The following is a 23733-nucleotide window of genomic DNA, read 5'->3' on the forward strand; positions in this document are numbered from 1 at the left end:
CGCTCAGTTTACAGAGGAAAGAGAATTGGGTTGAATGGGACTTGGTTAGATGTGGATGGGGAGAGAAAAGTTTGAGATCATTGCTTGAAATAGCTTGGGACTAGAGGCATGAGACCTGTGCTAGAAGCTCATGTGGACCCCTAGGGCCAGGTCAGAGATATTTTAGGCTCTGATCCTCAAGATTTATAGCTTATCATTTCTGCCCTTGAATTTTTAAAATTAAATTGAAATTAAAATTTTTCATGCTGATGCAACTTTGGATAATCATTTTCTTTTTTTTTTAACCCTCACCATCTGTCTTAGAATCAATACTATGTATGGGTTTTAAGGCAGAAGAGTGGTAAGGGCTAGGCAATGGGGGTCAAGTGACTTGCCCAGGGTCACACAGCTTGGAAGTGTCTGAGGTCAGATTTGAACCCAGGACCTCCCGTCTTTGGGCCTGGCTCTTAATCCACCAAGATACCCAGATGCCCCCTTGATAATCATTTTCTGACATTTTGTGATCTGTGCTCTTGCTTTCCCTTTCACCTGTATCCAAAATGGCACGTAATATGATATATGTTGTACACGTGTTATCATGTTATACATATTTTCATGTTCATATATTGTGAAAGAAGATACATATCACTTACACTGGAGAAAAATCTGTGGAGGAAATAAGGTGAAGAATAGTATGCTTCAATCTGCATTCAGACTCCATCAGTTACTTTGATGGAATAGCTTAAAAGTTAAAAGGAAACTGGGGGTGGGTAGCTGGGTGGCTCAGTGGATTGAGAGTCAGGCCCAGAGTGTAGGGAGGTCCTGTGTTCAAATCTGGCCTTGAGATACTTCCTAACTTTATGACCTTGGGCAAGTCACTTAATCCCCATTGCCTAGCCCTCGCTGCTCTTTTGCCTTGGAACCAATACACAGTATTTATTCTCAGTGTTCAAAAACAAAAAAGGAAACTGGAGGCAGCTGGATGATTCAGTATATTGAGAGTCAGACCTAGAGATATGTGGTTCCTGCTTCAATTCTGTCTGCGGACACTTCCTAGCTGTATGACCCTGGGCAAGTCACTTGACCCCCATTGCCTAGCCCTTGTCTTGGAACCAACACTCAGTATTAATTCTAAGATGGAAGGTAAGGGTTAAAAAATTAATAAGAAACCAAATAATCTAATCCTAAAGATTGAATGGGTCAAAGAATAAATTGTAGAAACAAAAAAATTTCATTAAAGAGATTGCATTTGAGTTATCCATCTTTCTCCTAGTTATTATTTGAAAAATAGCAACCTTCATCTTGGGTCAGTCAGGGAGAAGAAGGAGGAATGCAGGTACAGATTCCATATAGATTAGTGGTAGTGGTAGTATGGTCACCCTCAAATTTTAGGCTCCAGCTGGTAAAACTAGAATATAATAATGGATTATTGCTATTGTCATTCAAACTGGTCCTTTTTCTTTTCCTTTTTAAAAATTCTTACCTTCCTCCATTTTAGAATCAATACTGTGTATGGGTTCTAAGGCAGAAGAGCAGTAAGTGCAAAGCAATGGGGGTTAAGTGACTTGCCCAGGGTCACACAGCTAGAAAGTGACTGCAGTCATATTTGAAGCAGCAACTTCCTATTTCTAGGCCTGGCTCTCAATTCACTGAACCACCTACTCATCCCCCAGGTCCCTTTTCTGTCTGGAATCAGGTTCACCATATCTTCTTCCTCTTTGCTCCCTAGGACTGGGACTCTGGTTTACCAGTGAATATAGGTAAGACAGTTTGGTAGAAGCTCCTAATGTCACATCTCATGGGCTCTTTTTTCCTCTTATTTCCTCTCTTCCCAAAGGTGGCCATTGTGGTGACAGATGGTCGGCCTCAGGATGGCGTGAAGGATGTCTCTGCCAGAGCTAAGCAGAGTGGCATTGAGCTCTTTGCCATTGGGGTGGGTCGAGTGGACAAGCACACCTTGAGACAGATTGCCAGTGAGCCACTGGACGACCATGTGGACTACGTGGAGAGTTACAGTGTCATTGAGAAGTTATCCAAGAAGTTCCAGGAGGCCTTCTGTGGTGAGGAGAAGACATCTGGGCAAAGAGAGTAGATCAGAGAGGAGAAGAAGGGATGGAGGAGCAGGGTGCAGGAAGAGGAATGGGGGAAGATCAGGGAATGGAAGGGAGGAGCCGGGCATGGAAAGGAGGAATCAAATGGGAAGTAAAAGGCAGAGGAGGATGTGAAGGCAAGAGGAAGTAGATGAAAGGAACCTTAGAGGAGCAGGGGACAGGGGTGAGAATTAAGGAAGAAGAGATAGAGAAGAAAGGAAGGGATGAAGGGAGAAGCAGTGTACAAAGAAGGAGAATGGTGGGGAGGGGAAGGAACAGCCATGAGGAGTGAAAGAGGAAGGGGGTATGGAGGAGCAGGAAACAAATGAGAGAAATAGTTGGGAATTATGGAAAAAGGAGAGACAATGCTAAGGGACAGAATGGGGAGGAGCAGAGGAAAGAACAAGGAAGAAAGAAGAAATGGTGCAAGGGGAAGGTAACAGAGGGGAGGAGTAGAGGCAGGAGCAGAGAACATAGGGGAGGAGCAGAGAGTGCTCTAGGAAGATTTCTGTACAGGCCCTCACCCCTAAAACTGAAGTGCTCTAGCATCATCTCTTCTTTTTTAGGAGGGAGTGGGACAGGGGCAGGGAGATGTTAGATCCCTAGGAGGTATCCATGAATATATTCTTCATCTCTAAACTGACAAATTCCTCAGGTGAACTGGATTCCAGCATGATCCTTGCCACAGGAATTTAAGCAAATTATTTACAATCCATGAGACTCAGTTTCTTCCTTTGTGAAGTAGGGATGACAGTTTCTGCCTTTCCCAACCCTACAGATACTAAAGTAATTTTTAAGAGAATAAAACCCCCCAAAAGTGTAAGAACAGAGAAATATCTGTAGAAAACCAAGCCTACATCTTTTCCTGCCCCCTTGGGCTTTCTCTGAAGCTCCAATGGGGCCAGAAGCTCCTGAGAATTCTATCCCCTTCCAGGAAAATTCACTAAAGGTATGCTGTGTTCAGAAATTTGCTTAGATCTGGGAGAAATGCAGAGTTTAGATAAGATCAAATCCCTGCCCTCATAGAATTCACAATCCTGTAGTCCAGGATAAGATGCAGACACAGAGAACCCTAATACCCAGCAGGAGCAGCTAGGTGGCTCTGCACTGTATAGAGAGCAACAGGCATGGATCCAGGAAAACTCATCTTTCTGAGTTCAAATCTGGCACTCGCTATGTGATCCTGGGCAAATCACTTCACTTTGTCTCAATTTATTCATCTACCAAGTGAGCTGGAGAAGCAAATAGCAGACAAGTGCAATAATTGCAGAGAGAGAGAGAGAGAGAGAGAGAGAGAGAGAGAGAGAGAGAGAGAGAGAGAGAGAGACAGAGAGAGAGAGAGAGAGAGAGAGAGAGAGAGAGACAGAGAGAGAGAGAGAGAGACAGAGAGAGAGACAGAGAGAGAGAGACAGAGAGAGAGACAGAGAGACAGAGAGACAGAGAGACAGAGAGACAGAGAGACAGAGAGACAGAGAGACAGAGAGAGAGAGAGAGAGAAAATCCAAGTGGGATCACTAGGAGTCAGATATGACTGAAAAATGACTGAACAACTAGCACAATAAACCAGGAGGAACACATTAGAGAGGACCTGAGCAAAATTGTGACTAAGATTTCAGGAAGAAGTACCGTACTGGCAGAAAGGATCAGGGAAGGCTCCTTGGAGGAGAGAGCATTTTAAGAAGGGCTTTGAAGTTTGGGTAGAAATTCAAGAAAGGAAGAGGAGGAGGAAGGATATTCCAGACCAACAGATCAGTGTGCACAAAATTATTGAGATGGCAAAGTGCTGAGCATGAGTGTTAGGCAGGACATAGCTGAGTTTGGCTGGAATAGAGAATGTAGAGTGGGGGTGTAAATGAGGTAAGACTCAAAAAATAGCTGGGTGCTAGAAGCATTAATAAATGTATTGGTGGGCTTAAAATAGTTTGGTGCTAGAGCATGAAGGGCTTGAATTCTAGGTGTTAGGGTTTGCATTTTACCCAGTAGACAGTAGAGACTAAATCAAGGCTTTTGAATGGAGGAGTGAATTCACTAGCTATTGTTTGTGTAAGGAAGATTAACCTGGTAGAGAGAGAAGGGTGAGGGGCTTGTCAGAAGGAGCTTATAGTCATCCTTACTAGGGGGACAGAATAGGAATAGAAAAGAGATATGGATGTGAGAGATGGCACAAAGGAGAACTCTATGGAATTTAGTAAATGAGTGGATCTGAGAGGTAGGGAAACTGGAAGAGACAGAGCGAATCCCTGAGTGACAAATGTGGGAGGATGGATTCAGGGTTTTGACATCGACAGAAGAAGAAACAAAGTCAGAAAGAGATGGGGAAAGATACTAAGGTCCATTTTTTTACATGTTGAATTTGAGATGTTGGTGAGACCTCCCTTCAGCAGGAGATATATTTCTGGATCTCAGAAGAAAAGTCAGGGATGGAAGTATATACCTGGGAGATGTCTGAATGGAGGTGGTAGTTGGTGAAGGAGGAAATATGAAGAGAGATGAGTAGAATGTTGAGGTCAGAGCTTTAGATAGTACTTACCTTGAGGAGTTAGAAAAAGTAATATTCAGAGGAGGTTAGAAGTTGAAGAGCAGGTGCCATAGTAAAAGTCCCTTACTGGGTGTTTTTAGATTTGGGAAAGAAAGAAAGAAAGAAAGAAAGAAAGAAAGAAAGAAAGAAAGAAAGAAAGAAAGAAAGAAAGAAAGAAAAGAAAGAGAAAGGAGGAAAGAAAGAACCAAAGCAAGACAGACAGAAAGGAAGGAATGAAAGGAGAGAAGGGGGAAAGAAGGAAGAAAAGAAGAAAGGAGAGAGGGAGGAAAGAAAGGAAATAAGAAAGAAAAGAGAAAGGGAAGGATGGGGAAGGAGGAAATAAAGAAAAAAGAAGGGAAGGAGGAAAAGAAAGGAAGTATGGAAGAAGGAAAGAAAGAAAAAGAGAAAAAGTAATTAGTTTGAATCTCTCAAGAGATACTTTCTCCTCCAGAGAAAAGGAGGGAGATGGATAATTAAGCTCTGTCTACTTCTCTTACAGTGGTGTCAGATCTGTGTGCCACTGGAGATCACGATTGCCAGCAAATCTGCAACAGCTCCCCAGGCTCCTATACCTGCTCTTGCCGGGATGGCTTCACCCTGAACAGTGATGGGAAAACCTGCAGTGGTCAGTGCCTATAGCCGAGGGAGAGTTGGAGAGGGATGTCATTAGGATTCCCAAGTGTGGAGAGAGCGAGAGGAGGCTGGGTTGGGGCCAACCAAGGCTGATGTGTCTGGGGAAATGGGGTTGTCTACACTGTACTCACATTGGAGCAGTTTGAGGAAAGAACCTGGTGGTTATCTCAAGAAGGGCACTGATGATTCCCTCCTAGTTGGCACCATGATGCAATGGAGACAGAGCTCCTAGGGCTAAGAAGGCTGAGGCTAATTTCCCCCTGAAGTGGGTTCCTTTGTTCCCACCTGCCTGTGCCATAGGGAGAAGTGCCAGCAGAGATGTCACAGGGTGATGCTGGGAGGGCTGGACTTCCCTGTCCCTCTTCAGGCCCTACCCAGGAGAAAAGGTGCTGAAAACCAGATAGAAGCCACTAGATAGTAAGCCTAAAGCTTGGAAGAAACCAGGCAGCGGCTTGGAATATGACGTTTCTTGACAGCTGGGTGAGGCAAAGGATGAAGTGTTGGACTTGGAGTCAGGAAGATAGTTCAAATCATGCCTCAGACCCTTACTAGTTGTGTTTACCTTGGGCAAGTCCCTGAACTTTTTTTCAGTTTCAATTTTCCAATTTATAAAATGGGGATAATAATAGCTCCTGCCTCACAGGGTTGCTGTAAGATAATTAACACATGTAAAGTGCTCTATGAATCTGCTGTTGGTGCTGTTGTCACACTCACTAAAAGTCCATAAGAGGCTCTATGTTCAGAAAGGGGAGAGGGGGTGATTCAGAGCTAGTCAGGGCCGGGGTAGGGGAAGGAGAAGTGAGGAGAATTCTTGGGGACCATCAGGCTTATTCAGATTTTCCAAACAAACATCAATTCTGGAAAATAATTACCAGACTGGACTCAAGACTCATTGAGCTAGAAGGGCCCTTTGGGACCATCTAATTGAAAATCTCCCATTTTTATTGATGAAACCAACTTGAACCCAAACCATGTGTTTTTCCCTGTGGTCAAGAATTCTGTTAAGAAAGCATTGGGTGCTGGGCCAGCTGGGTAGCTCAGTGGATAGAGCACCAGGCCTGGAGATGGGAGGTCCTGGGTTCAAATCTGTCCTTAGACATTTCTTGGCTGTGTGACCCTGGGCAAACCACTTAATCCCCACTGTTTAGGTCTTACCTCTCTTCTGCCTTGGAACCAATCCATAGTATTGATTCTAAGATGGAAGGTAAGGGTTAAAAAAAAAAAAGAAAGCTTTAGGCATTAAAAATGGCAGTTAATCATTCTTCAGTGAAAGGAAGAAAGTGCCCTTACTGACTGAGATCATGGTCCCAGAAATTCATCCAGGCAGGGTCAGCACAGAGTGGCAGTAAAATAGTGAATTCAGAAAATTGGGTATTCTGAGTAATGCCTTCTCCATCCTCCTTTTCTGTTTTCAGTCATTCTTGCTCCCACCAGCTCCCTTGTGCTTCTCCTGACCCTTCTGTTCTTATTTCCTCCCGGAAAGGAGGGTGGTGAAAAACTAACTCAATACTCCCCCAGGGATCTGTAATTGGAAAGATGATAGAAGGAGGCCATGCTTAACCCAAAGGAATGAATCTTTAATAATGGTGGAATTTCAGGCAGTGTGACACTTATGTAGAAGAGAAATTTTGGCAATAGGGAGACCTTTGTACTACTTTTCATATTACCATATAGACAACTGCTTACTTTGTCAATGCAGAAGGCTGGCCCTCAGACTAGTTTGGGCCTCGAACTCTCTCTAACTGGTCAATAAAAGTCTTGTATAATCTCTCTCTTATTCTTCCCCTCCCAATTCCTTTCTCCAGCTTGCAATGGGGCTGCTGGAGGCTCTGCTACTGACCTTGTATTCCTGATTGATGGGTCCAAGAGTGTCCGCCCTGAGAACTTTGAGCTGGTGAAGAGGTTCATCAACCAAATTGTGGACTCACTGGATGTGTCTGACAAACTGGCGCAGGTGGGCCTGGTACAGTACTCTAGCTCAGTCCGGCAAGAATTCCCCCTGGGCAGGTACAAAACCAAGAAGGACATCAAGGCAGCAGTCAAGAAGATGTCCTATATGGAGAAGGGCACCATGACTGGGGCAGCTCTGAAATACCTCATCGACAACACCTTCACCATCTCCAGTGGGGCACGGCCCGGTGCCCAGAAGGTGGGCATCGTCTTTACTGATGGGCGTTCCCAGGATTACATCAACGATGCAGCCAAGAAAGCCAAAGATCTTGGTAGGACCTTACTGCCCTCCTCAGTGGACTGTCCCTCTTTGCCTGTCTTAGAAGCTGAGTTGTATAGGATCATAGATTTAAGAATGGGAGGGATTTAAAAAACCACCTGATGCAACTCCCTTATTTCATGGCAGAAGAACCTGGAACCCTTCCTGGACTCTGGACGGCTCCAGAGTATTCAGATACTTGTCCAAGGTCACAAAAGTCTTAAGTAGCAAAATGAAGATTTAAACCCAGCTCTTCTGACTCGAAACACATTGCTCTTTCTACTCTAATCTGCTACTTCCTTTCAGATTGGGTAGCCACGTCCCTAGCACCCTAAAAGCCATTGCCTTAATCTAATCCATACATCCCAACCCCCTGAGTTGATCCATTCTGCTTTGTTGAAGTTTTGAAGGATATGAAACGGTGAGAGACGCTGTGGTGGTAGTGGTAGGGCTGCCAGTATTGGTTTCATTCCATGTTTGCTATGGGAGTTTTGTCAGTCATTCAGTAAGAACCACTTATGATAAAGACCTTCATTGACCAGAACCCAAATAAGCCGAACCTCAATTGTCCAGAATATTACCCTCACCCCCGCCTCGTGCTCAATTTTCAGGGAAAAGAATCACATGATAAGAAAACCACACAGGATCATGGGTTTTGTGAAGAAAAAAAAACACACACACACAAATATTTCCAGAGGATGTCCTAGGACAGAGAATGTCAGGAAGTTAGAGATGACCCAATCTAATACTCTCATTCTATGTCTTAAGGACTAGCATGGATGTGGCGTAATCTCATCTTCAGTCCTGAACCAAGCTGTTCAGGGTGTTGACCTGGAGGTCCCCACTTTTTTTAAACCCTTACCTTCTGTCTTAGAATCAATACTGTGTATTAGTTCCAAGACAGAAGAATAGTAAGGGGTAGGCAATGGGGGTTAAGTGACTTGCCCAGGGTCTTACAGCTAGGATGTATCTGAGGTCAAATTTGAACCCAGAACCTCCCATCTCTGAGTCTGCCTCTCAATCAACTGAGCCACCAACTGACTCCAGAAGGTCCCTTTCTTGACCCCGACTCATCAGAGAAGGGTTCAGTGAAGGCAACAGTACTCTTGGATCACAAGATTTTGAGATGGAAGGAACCTCAGATGTCATTTAGTAACAAAAAATAATATTTCACATTAAAATAGTGCTTTATGGCAATTATGTCATTTGAGCTTTGCAGTTACCCTTTGATCCTTGAAGGTTGTGCAAGTATTATTTCTCCATACTGTAAGAGGGGAAACCGAGGTTCAGATAGTTAGATAAAGTGTCCAAGGTCATATGGCTAACATGTGACACAGTCTTCAGGATGATGATGATAATGACTGGTGTTCATTTTGTACTTTAAAACATTAGAGTCACCACATGACATTATCTACTTTTTCAGACAGACTCTACAAGTGTGATTGAGCTTATTGTACAGAAGGAGAGGAAAACGGAAGTTAAGACAAGTTAAATAACTTGCTTAGGGTCACATAGTCTGTAATTGTCCAAGGCAGGATTTGAACTCGGGTCTTTCTGAATCCAATATTATCCCCCTAACCATCACCTAGCATTGACTAGAAGACTAGAGAATAGGGGAAAGGTTATTGATTTAGACTCAGGAAGGGGGTTTTGATTTCCAGGAGGGAGAATGTGTGAAGGAAAGGGAAGGGGAGATCTCTGATCTCCAACCCATGAATCAGTGAGCATTCCATGTGTGTCCAGTCTGGGGCAGGGCACTGAGGGGCATATGAGGAAGGAGCTGGGGTCTCACTGAGGTGATGAGACATGCAGAGAGAACCACAGACACTGGGGATAACTGACCTCTCCATAGTCCTAGGTAGGGCAGCAGCAAATTGAAGTGCTAGGCTCTGAGCGGGAAGGTAGGAATCAGTGAAGGATGAGGCTGTGGATAAATGATCAGGTGAAATAATGTGTAGAAAATGCTTTGCAAACTTTAAAGCTCTGCATAAATGGCATTTATCATTGCTATTATCTTCCTGTAAGTGAAAGTGAAGTTGGGCTGGAGGAATCTGGGATGGCTTCCTGGAAGAGCTGGAGCTTGAATTGGGAGTTAAAGAATGAGTACAGTTTTACTAGGAAGAGTGATAGAGATGAGCAGTGGTTCAGAGTTAGAAGGAAGAGGCCCTCTTGACCAACCCCATCATTTTACTGATGAGGAAAGCAAAGCAAAAGGAGGTAAATAACCCTCCCAGTATCATATAAGTACTTAATAAATGGTAGGATTTGGATTCCAGATTCAAAACCAGGTTATTGAGGGCAGCTGGGTGACTCAGTGGATTGAGATCCAAGTCCAGAGATGGGAGGTTCTGGGTTCAAATCTGGTCTCAGACATTTCCTAGCTGGGTGACCCTGGGCAAGTCACTTGACCCCCATTGCCTAGCCCTTACCACTTTTCTACCTTGGAACCAATACACAGTGTTGATTCTCCAAGACAGAAGGTAAGGGCTTAAAAAAACCAACCAAACCAAAAACCCAGGTTATTTGACTTCCAATATAAAGCTTGACCAGGATTTGAAATTTGAACTCAGATCTTTTGATCATTCCAATGTAGCGCTTGGCCAGGGTTTGAGATTTGAACTCAGGCCTTTTGACTCCCAATTTAGTTTGACTAGGCTTGGGAATTTGGACCCAGTTATTCTGAATCCCAGGGGAGACCTCATTTCACTGCATTATGAGAACATTAGCCAAGGTCTAGCAGAAGCAAGGATCACGATGGAGAGATGAGGGGGTGGAAAGGTTTGCCTGGCTGGAGAGGAGCTGCGCTCTGTTGGTGGATCCACTTGTGGAAGTTTTTCTTCAACTATTAAGCTGAGGATGTGATCTAGTTCAATTTCCTTAGGTGGAGACAGAGCCAAGGGACTGACTTGTCCTTCTCCCTGTCCCCCAGTGGGTTGTGGGGAGGAGAATCCTCAGTTCAGTCAGGAAAGCCCTAAAAATAGAGTCCATTTCTCTGGGTTCAGGAGCTGAGGCTCAGGTCCCCAAGGTCTCCCCTTGCCTACTTGCAGAATAGGAAATGCTGCTTTTATTATGTATTTATTTTTAAGCACTTACCTTCTATCTTAGAATCATTACTATGTATTGGTTCCCAGGCAGAAGAGTGGTAAGGGTTAGGCAATGGGGGTTAAGGGACTTGCCCAGGGTCACACAGCTAGAAAGTGTCTGAGTCCAGATTTGAATCCAGGACCTCCCATTTCTAGGCCTGGCTCTCAGTCCTCTAAGCCATCTAACTGCCCCCCACCCCGGAAATGCTGTTTTTACATCCTTTCTTCACACTGCTACTACCCCAGCTCTGCCCATTCCCATGCAGGAGCAGACTCTGATCCAGAGTAGGTGTCAGGGATCTGTGCCCAGCACTGATTTCCGCTAGGCTTTGATCCATTTATCTCACCATCCTTCTTTGGACTGGTCCTGGGAACTCTGCCATTTGGGGTTGTTTGGGCCCCCTCTGAAATGATTGTCCACGGCTCAGGTGATGCCCTTAGTTTCAGAGGGAAAGTGCTCCCTTCTAGAAAGCACACTTTGAGATCATCGAAGAGCAGACCTCAGAAGGGCCAGGAGATTGGAGGTAGCAGCATCCTTTCCTGTGCGAAGTAACCTGGGCAACTGTTTCTCCCTCCCTCCCTCTTTCCAGTCCTCCTCTCCCCAACTGAGGCTGGGGGATTATGGAAATGCAGCAGCTTTTTAAATATTCCTTTGCTTGGAATAACCCTAATCAGCTGCCTTGGTTCCAAGTGACTGGAAGGAAGGAGGAAGAGTCAGCCCTACAATCAGCTGGACAGGAAGGAGAATCCTGGGAAAACAGGGCTCTGGGGACCTGGAGAGGGGGAACTTCTGCCCCCCCCCAAGTATTTGGGGTTTCTCTTGTGGCTGCACAATAAAGCAGAGAGGAAGAAAAAGAAGGAAAAAGAAAAGGGAAAGGAAGGGAAGGAAGGGAGAGGAGAGGAAAGGAAAGCCAAGGGAAGGCAAGGCAAGCTAAGGCAAGGGAAGACTCTACTTAGGGTACTTCACTGGCCTTCCTCCTTCACCCTCCAGTCTTCTTCAAAGCTAAGGACAAAGGGGCCACGGCCCTCTTTGCATGCCTCTGCTGCTCTGTTGGGGCTTTCTTGGTCCTTATGCCTTGAGCCCACTATGGATAGACCCAGACCCCATTCCCTTATAGAGGGCTCTGAGTCCCAGATTTCCCACCAATGTTTCAGCTGCCTTTCCCCCACCCCAATCCACATCTTTTCACCCCCTTTGCCTTTGGTGAGTTCCTCCTGGAACCTAATTTTGAGGAAGGGCCCAGACCACTAGCCATCTTTTATTTATCCTCCCCCATTCCAGTTGTTTCACCTCCTTAGAATGTAATGTCCTTGAGGACAGGAACCCGCCCATTTTTGGGCTTGTGTTTGCCTTCTGGGCCCTTAGCACCTCCCTACCACTTAACAAATGCTTGTTGGCTTGACTGTGTCTTCATGACCTTCAACCCTTCTAAAAATATTGGGTCCTGAACCATATAGGAATAGCTTAATAAGTCAATCAGAAAGTATTTACTAGGGGCAGTTAGGTAGCACAGTGGATAGAGTACCAAATTTGGAGTCAGAGGGTCCTGGGTTCAAATCTAGTCTCAGATACTTCCTAACTGTGTGACCCTGGGCAAGTCACTTAACCCAAATTTCATACCCCTTATTACTCTACTACCTTGGAATCAATACTTACGATTCTAAGACAGAAGGTCAGTGTTTTTTTAAAAAACAACAACAATTTACTAAGCACTTATTATGTTCCAGGAATTATTTTAGTTAATGAGAATTAAAAATAGATGATATTTTCTCCTTTTCCTTCATAGATACCAGGGAGAGACTCAGGCATTGATCTCACTCTACCTAGGGATAACTGACTCCCATACTCCCTAGGAATGACACTAATTCCTCCATCTCCCCCTGAGAATGGATTTTGGATCCAACACACTTAAACTCTGTGCCCTCTAGAAAGGATCCTGGGTCCTGTGCCTCCAGGGATGGCCCAAGGATCCTCATACTCCTGAGGGATGTTTGGGGGTTTATATCCCTTAGGGGGCAACCCTAACACATAATGTGGTATGGTGATAAGACTTTTAAGTTGGGCTTAAAGTCAGAAAAAATTTGGGCTCAAATCCTGCTTGATATACTTATTGGATCATCATGGACATGGTCTCTCTGAGCCTCAGCTTTCCCATCTGTAGAATGGAGACAATAATACTGATAATACCCACCTCATAGGGTTGTTGTGAGGCTTATAAGAGACGATCCATATAATGTGCATTGACTACCTACTGGTGTCATCTTAATGTCACATATCTTGGTCATCATCACATCATCTTTATAATTACCATCATCAACACCATCCCCTGGAAATGATGACTCAAAACTTGATACCTCCTGATCACAGGAAGTAAATCTTTTCTATCATTTGTCTGGTGGGGTGCTATTGTGGATAAAGAACTGGCCTCAAAGCCAGGAGTACAGGAACTCAAGTCTTGCCTCTGATACATCCTGTTCGTGTGACCCTGGGTAAGTCATTTTATTGCTTACAGCTTTAGGCAACTCTAGGATTATAAATTGCTGAGAAGGTGCTGCCCTGTACTGATAAAGGGAGTTTTCTTACCTGGGAATTCCTTATGTCAGCTAAATTATTGGTCTGGATTAAAAAAAAAGTCCCCCCACTTTAGTTGGGCATCACTGAAATCACCAGAATTTGAGGCAGGCACTACAGAGTATAAATAACTGTGGAGTTTAACTAAAAAGTAATGAATTAGGGGTTAGGGAACCTGGGTTCCAGACCCAACTTTGCAATTTATTCGCTGTGGTTTGTGTCTCCTGATTTCCTAGAACCCTTCCCTAGGGAGACAGACACAAAGAAGCAGGGACATAAAGCAAAGGACCTCAAAACTCCCCACCTCCAGGAAGCCTCCCTTCCTTAAATCCACGAGAAAGGCTGCTGCCTGGATCTGTAACCTTTCCTTAAAAAAAAAAATTGTTCTCTGTTTCCATATCACAGTCATTTCTAGATTTCTGCCCTTCTCTTATCTGCATGAATCCTCTCCTGTAACAAAAACAAGGAAGCAAAATAACCATGTCTAAAAGTGTATGCAACATTTAATCCCTGTAGTCCGCCATCTCTCTACCAAAAGAAAGGTGCTTGGTCATCTTTTTCTCTCTGTTTTTTCACTATATACATTCATTCTGAAAAAAATGTTGCCTGCGAAATTTGCCATCTTCTAATAGTGATGCCTTGTAGAAGCTGTCTCTTCCTGGGAAAGAAGCCTCATTTCCTCCTCCCGTTGGCTCAGCTCTGGGGTCCAGCAGGCTTTTCCCCTCCCAGGCATCTTCCTAGGGAATGGGCGCATCGACTGGTGGCTGTGGGAACCTTCAGTGAAGGGGCAATCCTTCTGCTCCATGTGGCCAGGCTAGGCAAGGAGAGTTTCACCTCTGCCTTCATTAGGTATGGCCCTTTTGCTCCTTTCAGGGTTTAAGATGTTTGCTGTGGGTGTTGGCAATGCGGTGGAGGATGAGCTGAGGGAGATCGCTTCGGAGCCCGTGGCAGAGCATTACTTTTACACTGCTGACTTCAAGACCATCAACCAGATTGGCAAGAAACTACAGAAGAAGATTTGTGTGGGTGAGTTGGAGGGACTGGGGAAGTGGTCTGGGCATCAGAAAGCCCTGTTAGGAGAGGGGCAGAGGGGGCCCGCATCCCAGGCTATGTCAGATCTGAGCTTTCTAACATGTCATTGGAGTGGGAACAGAACTGGAAGAGGCCAGGACCAAGGACAAGAGTCTGTCTACACAGGAAGAGGGTTGACAGATACCATCATGGGATGGCTCAGGGGTTGAGCCCAGAGAACTGAGCAAAGGCATGAAGTAGGAGCAGGTGGGTTCTTAGGTGGCATAGTGGATAGAATTCTGGACTCAAGGCAGTGAGACCTGAGGTCATATTCAGTCTTAGTCACTTACTAACTCTGTGATCTTGGGCAAGCCACTTAACCTATGTTTGCCTCAGTTTCCTCATCTCTAAAATTGGGATGATAGCAGTACCTGCTTCCCATGGAGTGGTGTGAAGATCAAATGAGACGACATTTAAAAACATTTGGCAAATCTTAAAGTACTATAGAAATGTTTGTTGTTGTTATTATTATTATTGTTGCCATCAGCAGCAACACTACCCTGGGCTGAGACAGGCAAAGTCCAAAGTCCAGGGAGTCAGGGAACAGGACTTAGAACCCCAGGTTGGGAGATTGGGGAAGAAAGGGCCTTGGCAAAGAGTTTGGGCAGCCAGGGATTTATGTTTGAAAGTCTGAAAAAGAAGAGATATAGACCAGAGCATCTTATGATCATAGATTTAGAGCTAAACCTTAGAAGTCATTGGGCCCAGCCTTCCCTCTACCCCAGTTTATAGAAGCCCAGAGAGGTCAAGAAACTTGCTGAGGGTGACATAGCTTGAGAAGGGGCGAGGCCAGATTTGAGCCCAGGTCTTCAAAATTTCAAGGGTTCCACCCACTGTAACATCGCCTCTTCTAGACATGGGGCCTGAATAGCACCCCTGCTAGAGTTTGCAAGATTTTAGTGGTAAACTGAAGAGTCTATAAATCAGGGGCTCTCTCCTTATAGATTTGTCTAGGGCTAAAGCCCCTCTTAAGAGTCTGGGCCATGAAGGGCAGCTAGGTGGCTCAGTGGATTGAGAGACAGGACTAGAGATGGGAGGTATGGGTTCAAATTTAGTCTTAGACACATCTTAGCTGTGTGACCCTGGGCAAGTCATTTACCTCCCATTGCCTAGCCCTTATACTGCTCTTTTGCCTTGGAACCAATACGTCCCCTTGTTCAATTTTCCCTTAGCAAGGACAAGGACTTGGGTATGACCACTAACACTTATAGGGTCTTCAAACATCTCCCTCTGCTCTGTCCCAGTATTGTCCCCATCTCTATCAAAGAATTCTAACATATTTCTCCTACCATCACCCAGTGATTACTGGGATACTCTCAGCATCCTCCCCTGGCTCTAGAGGAGATCTCAGAACTAGGGGGATGCTGACTGTCATCTCCTCCCAGCTCTGCCCTGGCTCTCACAGAAACTCTCAGTGCTTGCTGTGGGTTGACTGGTTGGCTCTGTATATAACTTGAAGTGGAAGGGGTCCACCTGGCTCATAGCCTCATCTACTTTTTGTTTTGGATTTGATCCAGAGGAGGACCCGTGTGCCTGTGAATCCGTTGTGAAGTTCCAGACCAAGGTGGAGGAGCTTCTTCAGGCCTTGACACAGAAACATATCCTTTCTGGGCAGGAGTGAGCAAGGGCCAGGGTGGACCCAGAGATGGAGGCCCTGGAAGTTTAGGCAGGAGGATCATGGGGTTGGGCTGGGTCCTCTGATTGAACTCTCTTGGCTGCCTCCTGAGGCACCAGGCTTCAATTTAATTCAATTCAACAAGCATTTAGTAAGAACCCAGTTCTCCAAGAAACTTCTCCTCGACTCCTCATTGATGATGTCCCAACTACTTCACATTTAGTCTGTGTTATCTACATATAGGTGTGTATGTGTGCTTCTTTCTCTCTTTCTCTCAGGCTCTTCCTCCACCTCTCTTTTAATCTAGCTTCAAAGGCAGGAGAACATGGGTTCAAATTCTATCTCTGACATACACTGGTCACATGACCTATGCCATAGGAAAATTTCTAAGTCTACAGGTGGCAGATAATATGCCAGCCTACAAAGGTAAAGGGTACTTCCTCATTAGGGAACTCCCAATGCCTTTGAAGGATCAGGTTCAGTCCTTATGTCTAGCCCAATGTACCTGTTTTCTTACTCCCCTAGACTATAGGCACTTTGGGAGTGTGGATAGTTTCATTCTTTATTCTTCTATCCCAAGGACCTAGTGCCTTCTAGTAATGATTATTGGGCCCAATAAATGCTTGTTGATTAATTGATTAAAGGAACTCTACTAGGTGTTAGGGATACAAAGACAAATAGGAAACCGTTCCTGCTGTCAGTATGATTCCATTGGATAAGAGTGTGGAAGAGGGGGGTTTCCTCTTTTGTGGATGTGGTATTCTGAGGGCTTGCCCCACTTCCTGTGTGACCACAACTTCCTGGGGCCTCGTTTTCCTAATTCTAAAATGAGGGAGTTCTGCTGAAGAAGCAGCTGCTGGGGAAGAGACAGGAATTTACACCAAAGGACCAATGGTTGTGTAGGTAGCCTGGGGAATCCGCAGGGCACTGGGGGATGAATGTGGCCATGCCAAATGGGAAGAACACAGAGAAAAGGGAAAAGGAGCTCACTTCCTGGACAAGGGTGCTGTGGCTGGCCAGGGGTTGTCTTACCTTAACTCTACTCACTGGAAGCTGTGACAAAGCGACTTGCTGCCCTGGAGAACAATGTGATTTAAGATCCTATGAAGAAGGCCTGAGCTCTCCTTTCTGTTCCTCTTGGTTTTCCTCCTTCATCACCTACTGGACATGTTGGGGAGCCTCCACCTATTCCTGAGAGCACCTTAACCACCTCCTCCCTCCATCTTTCTATAGCTAAGAGTCTAGCCTGGCTAGTATCCTCCTTTTGGGGAGATGATGGGGGCTGGAGGACTAAGATGCTTGGGGCAGGCTTCTTTGCAGTGTATGCCCTAGCCAAGCTGGCCTTTCATCTATGGAAAGGAGTGTGATTGTGTGTGTGTATGTGTGTGTGCGTGTGTGTGCATATGTGTATAAGTCTATATATGTCCAAAGAGTTTGGATTTTCATTTTTACTATCCAAAGCTTAATATATTTCCATATTTTGGGTCAATCTGGACTTGACTATGAGTTCTGTAGACCCCTCTGGTGACCTCTCACTTTCTGTCTATAGAGTGATACTAGGGAACTTAATTTAAGTCTTCAATGTACATGTTGGGCAAGTGAGTTTCTGGCCAGGAAGAAGATGAGGCTCATTGGAATACTTATAGGAGTGATGCCTTTGATACTACTCTGTACCTGCAAAGAAGAGGAAGATGTGTCCAGGTCCAATGGAGGTTCTTGGACTCTTTGTCAATTCAGAGATTAAGGTGGATCCATAAGAGATATATCCAGGGAATGCAATGCAATTCAATTCAGTTTACTTCAGTTTAACCAATATTTATTATGAATATATTATGTCATGAGGTCCTGTGTTCAAATTTGACCTCAGACATGTTTTATTTGTGTGACCCTGAACAAGTCACTTAACCCCCATTGCCTAGCTCTTACTGTTCTTCTGCCTTGGAACCAATACACAGTATTGATTGAAGATGAGGATAGGGTTTTTAAAAAAAAGAACCTATTATGTGTCAGGCACAGTGCTGGGCACTTGCCATGTAAAGACAAAAAAGAAATGAAACCTCTTCTCTCAAGGAGGTCGCAATCCACTGGAAGGTCCCACTTGAAGGCTGCTGGCTAGTGGTATTGGATAGGCCTCCTAGGATGCATTATCAATTGGATTGCCATGTTGGTGGTCGGGCACCAAAGCTGATGATCAGCCTTTTAAAGCTTCCCGGGCAGTCTTCACTGGCATATCCATTCCTATTCCATAAAACACAGCTCCTGCCATCCCCATCGTCTCCCAAACTCATCCTAGCTCACATTGGAGGCCAGGGAGGGATGAGCCCAATCTCAGCTACTATTATTCAATAGCTGGACTCTGTATGATCAAGCCAACAAGATTTTATTAGGCACCTACTATGTGCCAGGCATTTGACCAAGTACTTTGTAGACACTGCCCTTCTCCTGCTCTCAATGTGTAGATGGAGGTTCTGGCCTCTTGGCCTCCAAACCCTACCTCTGGGGTTCCCTTCCCCATATCTGTACCATTCTCCCTTGTGTTCCTCAGGGCACAATGGATACTCCTCTTTTGGTCCCACTTCTCATATTTCAGGCATCAGAATATTTATATTTGATCAAATGGAAAAGATTTTTCAGAATATCTCTGATTGTGCAGAAACATCTTGCTCAGGGCCAATCTAGGGTGGCAGAAACCATTAAAGATTCCCAAGCCCCAGCTAGTCTTGGTGTCATTGCTGTTACAACCTGCTTCTAGTCCGTGGCCTTTTAAATGTCCTCCTCTTTGGTCTTCTTGGCATTGTGGAGGTGATGCTGGGTTCTTGATAACTCTGTTAAGGTATCCAAGATCTACAAGGTCCTACTTAATATCTCACCCTAATCTTGCCCTCATCCCTGGGTAATAAAGTGCTCCTACCTCAGAAGTTCATAAAAACATCCTTGGAGGGCTGGAGGGGGTATGATTTTCAACTCATCAGTCATGAAGCATTTATTAAGCACCTACTATATTCCAAGCACTGGGAATACAAAACAGAAAAATAAAGTCTCTGGCCTCAGAGGATTTCTATTCTATTGGGGGAAACAACCTGTATACCTATAAGAAAATACTAAACAGTCAGTCAACAAACATTTATTAAACACTTACAGCATGCAAACATCTATGTACAAACGAGAGGTAGATGGTTACTTGGGGGGAAGAAGGCAGTAGCTGCCCGATTGATGTCACAATGATCAAATTATTTATTTTTGGAAGAAAGGAATTCTTTATAATGCTGAGAGAGTCCATGTTGTAGACTGTGAACTCCCACTCAGTGTTGACTTTTATTTGCCAGTCCCTCCTCTCCAAGAGAACTTCTGGGCTTTTTCCCTACTGCTGCCTACAATTCTCAAACATTTGCCAATCATTGACTATAGAGAAGGACCTGTGTTGAGTGACTGACTGGGAGTAGGGATGCTGATCAAAGTCATGGGAGATCTCCTTCTTCCCTAGCGGGTCTTTGTTTTTGAGCATTTTGGGAGAAGGAGACTGAGTCACAGTCTAAATTTAACTAGATGCTGCTATTCTCAAAGCATCACCTGCCAATGACAAGGCTGATACACTTTACCTAGAGGGATGTTTTCTCCAAATATGAATGAATTTGAAGCAGTTTTGCTGCCAGGAAATAGAATTAAGTACTACAATTTCTTGCCATTATTCTGGATTAACACACTGAATTCCATATCCCATAATCTTCTTCCTCAGGTAGGAATGTGGTCTTGTTCATTGCCTTGCACCCTAACTAGTTATCTTGGAGCTAGGGTGCTGTCACTGGTGTTCCTGTGAGCTCCCCATCACCCCTTCTAATGTGACCTGATATCCATCTCCCCCTTTTTTAAACCTCCTATAAAGCCTGGGGAAACAAATTAGTTAATGTGCTTTGAGCTCTCTGGAGAGAAACATAAGGGGTGTGTAATCACACTCACTAATCACCGGTTTGTTCCTCTGTGGCCCTGGGACATGATGGATGGGTGTGGGCCTGGTGGTGGCAGAAGCAGCTGGAGGGTGGGCCTTCTTTTCTCTGGGTAGAGCAGGATGCCAGGTGGCCCTGGACTCTCTAGGGATTGAAGGAAAACAGATGGCAAAGGCAGCAGAATCCTGAGATGTAAATATTGAGGGCAGAACTAGGAACAATGCCGGTGGGTGGGGGAAGGATGCTGGAGGAAGCCGGATTCTGCTTAAGGCAAGGAAAAAGTATGTACTCCTGAGAGCTACACAGAAGTGGAATGGAAGAAGACCTGCCCCAGGATGTAGTGGGTCCTCCATCTCTGAAGGTCTTTAAGGGATAGGTATCTAGTCTCCCAGGGAAGTTGTAGAAAGGACTCCGATTTAGGCAATGGTTGGCCTAGATGTCCTTGGAAGTCCTGTCCTTCACTGAGATTCGGTGGGCTTGTGCTGGTCATAAGAGGACATACTCTGAGCAAGGGAATGGAAGAATATCGAGGGCATATTTTAGGGTTTGTGGCCTAAGAAGAAAGCCATAGGCTGAGTGCTCAGAAAGTCACATGCCTTGCAGTGTGGAGATTCTATGATTGTTTAATGACTTCTCAATTAGTCAATAAACATTTGTTAAGTGCATACTATGTTTCAGGCACTGTGCTAAGTGCTGGGGGTACAAAAAGAGACAAAAGACAGTCCGTGGCCTCAAGGAACCTACAGTCTAATGGGTGGGGGACCACATGCAAACAAACATATACAAAGCAAGCTATACATGGCACAAATATGATACTTAACAGGGAAGGCACTAAACAAAAAAGGAGTTGGGCAAGGCTTCCTGTGGTAGGTGGGATTTTAGTTGGACTTAAAGGAAGCCAGGGAGGTGACTAGCTCCAATGAAGGAGAGAAGGTTTTGGGGTTGGAGGATAGCCAGAGAAAATGCCCAGACCTGAAAGATGGACTGTCTTGTTTGTGGAATAATCAAAAGCCAGCATCACTGGATGGGGAGTAAGGTTTAGGGAGACGGGAAAGGTAGGAGGAGATTGATAATGAAGGGCTTTGAATGCCAAGTAAAACATTTTCTATTTGATTCTGGAGGCAATAGGAAGTCCCTGGGGTTTACAAAGTATGGGGAGTGGAAGGAATATAGTGATCAGACTTGTATTTTAGAAAAATCACCCCAGAGGCTTATGGAGAATTGATTGTGAGAAGAGAATTGAGGCAGACAGACCCTCTACCAGGCTTTGCAATAATAAAGGCATGAGGCGAGGAAGGCATTCACTAGAGTTTGGGCAGCATCAGAAGAGGGAAGAGAGAGTATTGGAGAGATGTTACAAAGTGAAACCAACAGGCCTTGGCAATACTGCATATGGAGTGGTGGTGGGAGAGAGTGAAGAGTCTTAGGGATACCTCCTGGGTTGTGAGCATGAGGGATTGGGGAGGACGCTTCTCTCCAGTAATGAAGGGTTTAGGAAGATAGACATTGAGTTTGGTTTTAAATAGACTGGACTCAAGATGTCTACTAGACATCTAGTTTGAGATGTTTGAAGGAAGATGCAACATTAGAGGTCAGCAGAGAGTTTGGGGCAGGAAAAGTAGATTCGAGACTCATCATCAAAGACATTGAATGTAAGCTGATGAGATTACAAAGTGTATAAAGGGAAGAAAGACAAATATATAGTTCAGAACCCTGAGGGACAAACAGGGTTAGAGGGTATGATCCGGAGGAGGATCCAGCAAAAGAGACAGGCAAGGAATGGTTAGATTGGTAGGAAGAAAACCATCAACAGAATGGTGCCCTGAAAACCTAGAGAGAAGAGAGTATTAAGGAGGAGAGATTGATCAATGATGTCAAAGGCTGCAGAGAAGTCAAGGGGAATTTTTGATTGAGGAAATACCATTGAATTTGGCAACCAGGAGATCATTAGTTACTTTGGAAAGAGTGGTGTACATGGAATGATAAGGTTGGAAGCTAAATTATAGGGGTTAAGAGAGTGGGAGGAGAAAAAGTAGAAACATTTATTTGAGATGGGTCTTTTAGAGAAGTTGGATACTAAGGGCAGAAGAAGAGTTATAGGACAATGAAGTGGAAGAATCAAATGAAGATTTTTTTTTCAGGAAAGGGAGACATGGGCATATTTGTAAGCAGTAGGAGATAACCCAGCAGTGAGGGAGAGATTGAAAATAAATGGAGGCAACTAGATGGCTCAGTGGATTGAGAGTCAGACTTGGAGAAAGGAGATTCTGGGTTCAAATTTAGGCTGACACTTTTTCTACTGTGTGACCCTGGGCAAGTCACTTAACCCCCATTGCCTAGCCCTAATCACTCTTCTGTCTTGAAACCAATATATAGTATTGATTCTAAGATGGAAGGGTAGAGTTAAAAATAAAAGAAAATCGGTAAAACAGTTGGGATGACTGAAAGGGCAATCTGTTGGAGGAGATGGGATGGAATAGGATCACTTCATCAGACAGAGTTTGGCTTTGGTAAGGAGAAAAATCATTTCATCACATGAAATGAGTGAAAGAAGAGAGAGTGACAGAAGACCCTGAGTGACAGAAGATGAAGAAGAAAGGAAAAAGGAGAGTTCTTGGCAAAAAGTCTTAATATATATTTTTGTAAAATATGAGGCAAAGTTCTTGGCTTAAGAGTAAGGGAAAGGGAAGTCATGGGAGATGAGAGGAAGGATGAACAAGTTGAAAGAGTCACTGTGGAGAGTGAGGTGATAAGAGATATAGTAGGAGCATCATCGAGGGCCCAATTGAGCTTGTGTAACATAAATTTGTAGTGGAGCCAATCCAAATGATTGTGTAATTTTCTCTACCTTCCTTTAGCAGAATGTATAGAGGGGTAAAAGTGACAAATGGTGGGAGTGAGTCAAGACTGAGGCTCAACTGGGTATCAGTGATATGATAAAGGGACTAAGGATTCAAGAGAGGACTATGTAGAATTGAATTGGTGTCAACACTGGGAGAAGAGGAGAGACTGGCTAGTAGAGAGGAGATGTCCTGAGGAAGAAATGAGGGAGCAAGGGATTAGAAGTCACAGAAGAACAGGTCATGTAAGAGAAGGCAGAAGGAGAGATGGAAAGCCAATAGAGTATGTGTTTAGATATAACACAACTTTTTAATCTTGTGTCACTGGATCCCTTTGGCAGTTTAGTGAAACCTATGGGGCCTTTTCTCAGGGTATTTGTAAATGAATGAGATGAAATCCACAAAGTATTACAAAGGAACTAATTATATGGAAAGAATTATTTATTGCCTTTCAGGGCAGGTAGGTGGCATTGTGGATAGAATGCTGGACATAGGGTCAGGAAGACATGAGTTCAAATTTGGCCTCAGATACCTATTTAACTATGTGGCCCTAGGCAAATCACTTAAGATTTGTTCCCATTTCCTTATCCCCCTCATTCAGGCTAATAATAGCACCTACCTCTCATGGTTACTCTAAGGAGTAAATGAAATAATATTTGTAAAGCACTTAGCACAGTGCCTGGCACATAGTAGACACTTATAAAATACTAGCGGTTATGATGATGATGATGATATTAAACCCCAGATAGAAACTTAGCCACCAGCTTTAGAACAAAGCCAGGGAACAGACCCTAGGACTGCCTCATACCTGAGAATTCTGGGTCATGCTCTGGTTTGTTCTCTCAGCCTACCGACAGAAGAGACAGAAATCCCCTATAGAATGAGCTCCCTGAACACTAATCCCTGCAGAAAGAAATTCCAGAGAGTTACAAATATTTACACATAGAAATGAAGGAGGAAGAAACTTCAAGACCTAATTCCATAGGACAAGGAGGGCAGGCCTTTTAGAGATGAAGTGCTGGGTGGAGGGGCAGGTGGGTGAATTGAGGAATGATCTCAGCAAGTATAGAAAGTTACATGAATGCCCCACTCCCCTCCAGCTCTGCCACCTGTGAATTTCTGACTTTGCCCCTGTGTGCTCCCATTGGGCTACTGGACAGAGGAACAGAGGATATGAAA

The 23733-nt window shown here is 44.5% G+C and overlaps 1 protein-coding gene across 1 annotated transcript in view; it reads left to right on the forward strand.

Annotated features, from left to right (window-relative positions):
- Window positions 1-15776, forward strand: part of MATN1 (matrilin 1) — a 32289-nt gene extending 16513 nt beyond the window's left edge. The window contains exons 3-7 of the mRNA XM_001381718.4: window positions 1817-2039; window positions 5087-5212; window positions 7026-7442; window positions 13958-14110; window positions 15673-15776. Of these exons, the coding sequence (XP_001381755.3) occupies window positions 1817-2039; window positions 5087-5212; window positions 7026-7442; window positions 13958-14110; window positions 15673-15776 (1023 nt within the window). The remainder of the gene's footprint in view (window positions 1-1816; window positions 2040-5086; window positions 5213-7025; window positions 7443-13957; window positions 14111-15672) is intronic.
- The last annotated feature ends 7957 nt before the right edge of the window (window positions 15777-23733 follow it).

The sequence above is a fragment of the Monodelphis domestica genome, chromosome 4 (genome assembly GCF_027887165.1).
Source record: "Monodelphis domestica isolate mMonDom1 chromosome 4, mMonDom1.pri, whole genome shotgun sequence".
Taxonomy (NCBI): Eukaryota; Metazoa; Chordata; class Mammalia; order Didelphimorphia; family Didelphidae; genus Monodelphis; species Monodelphis domestica.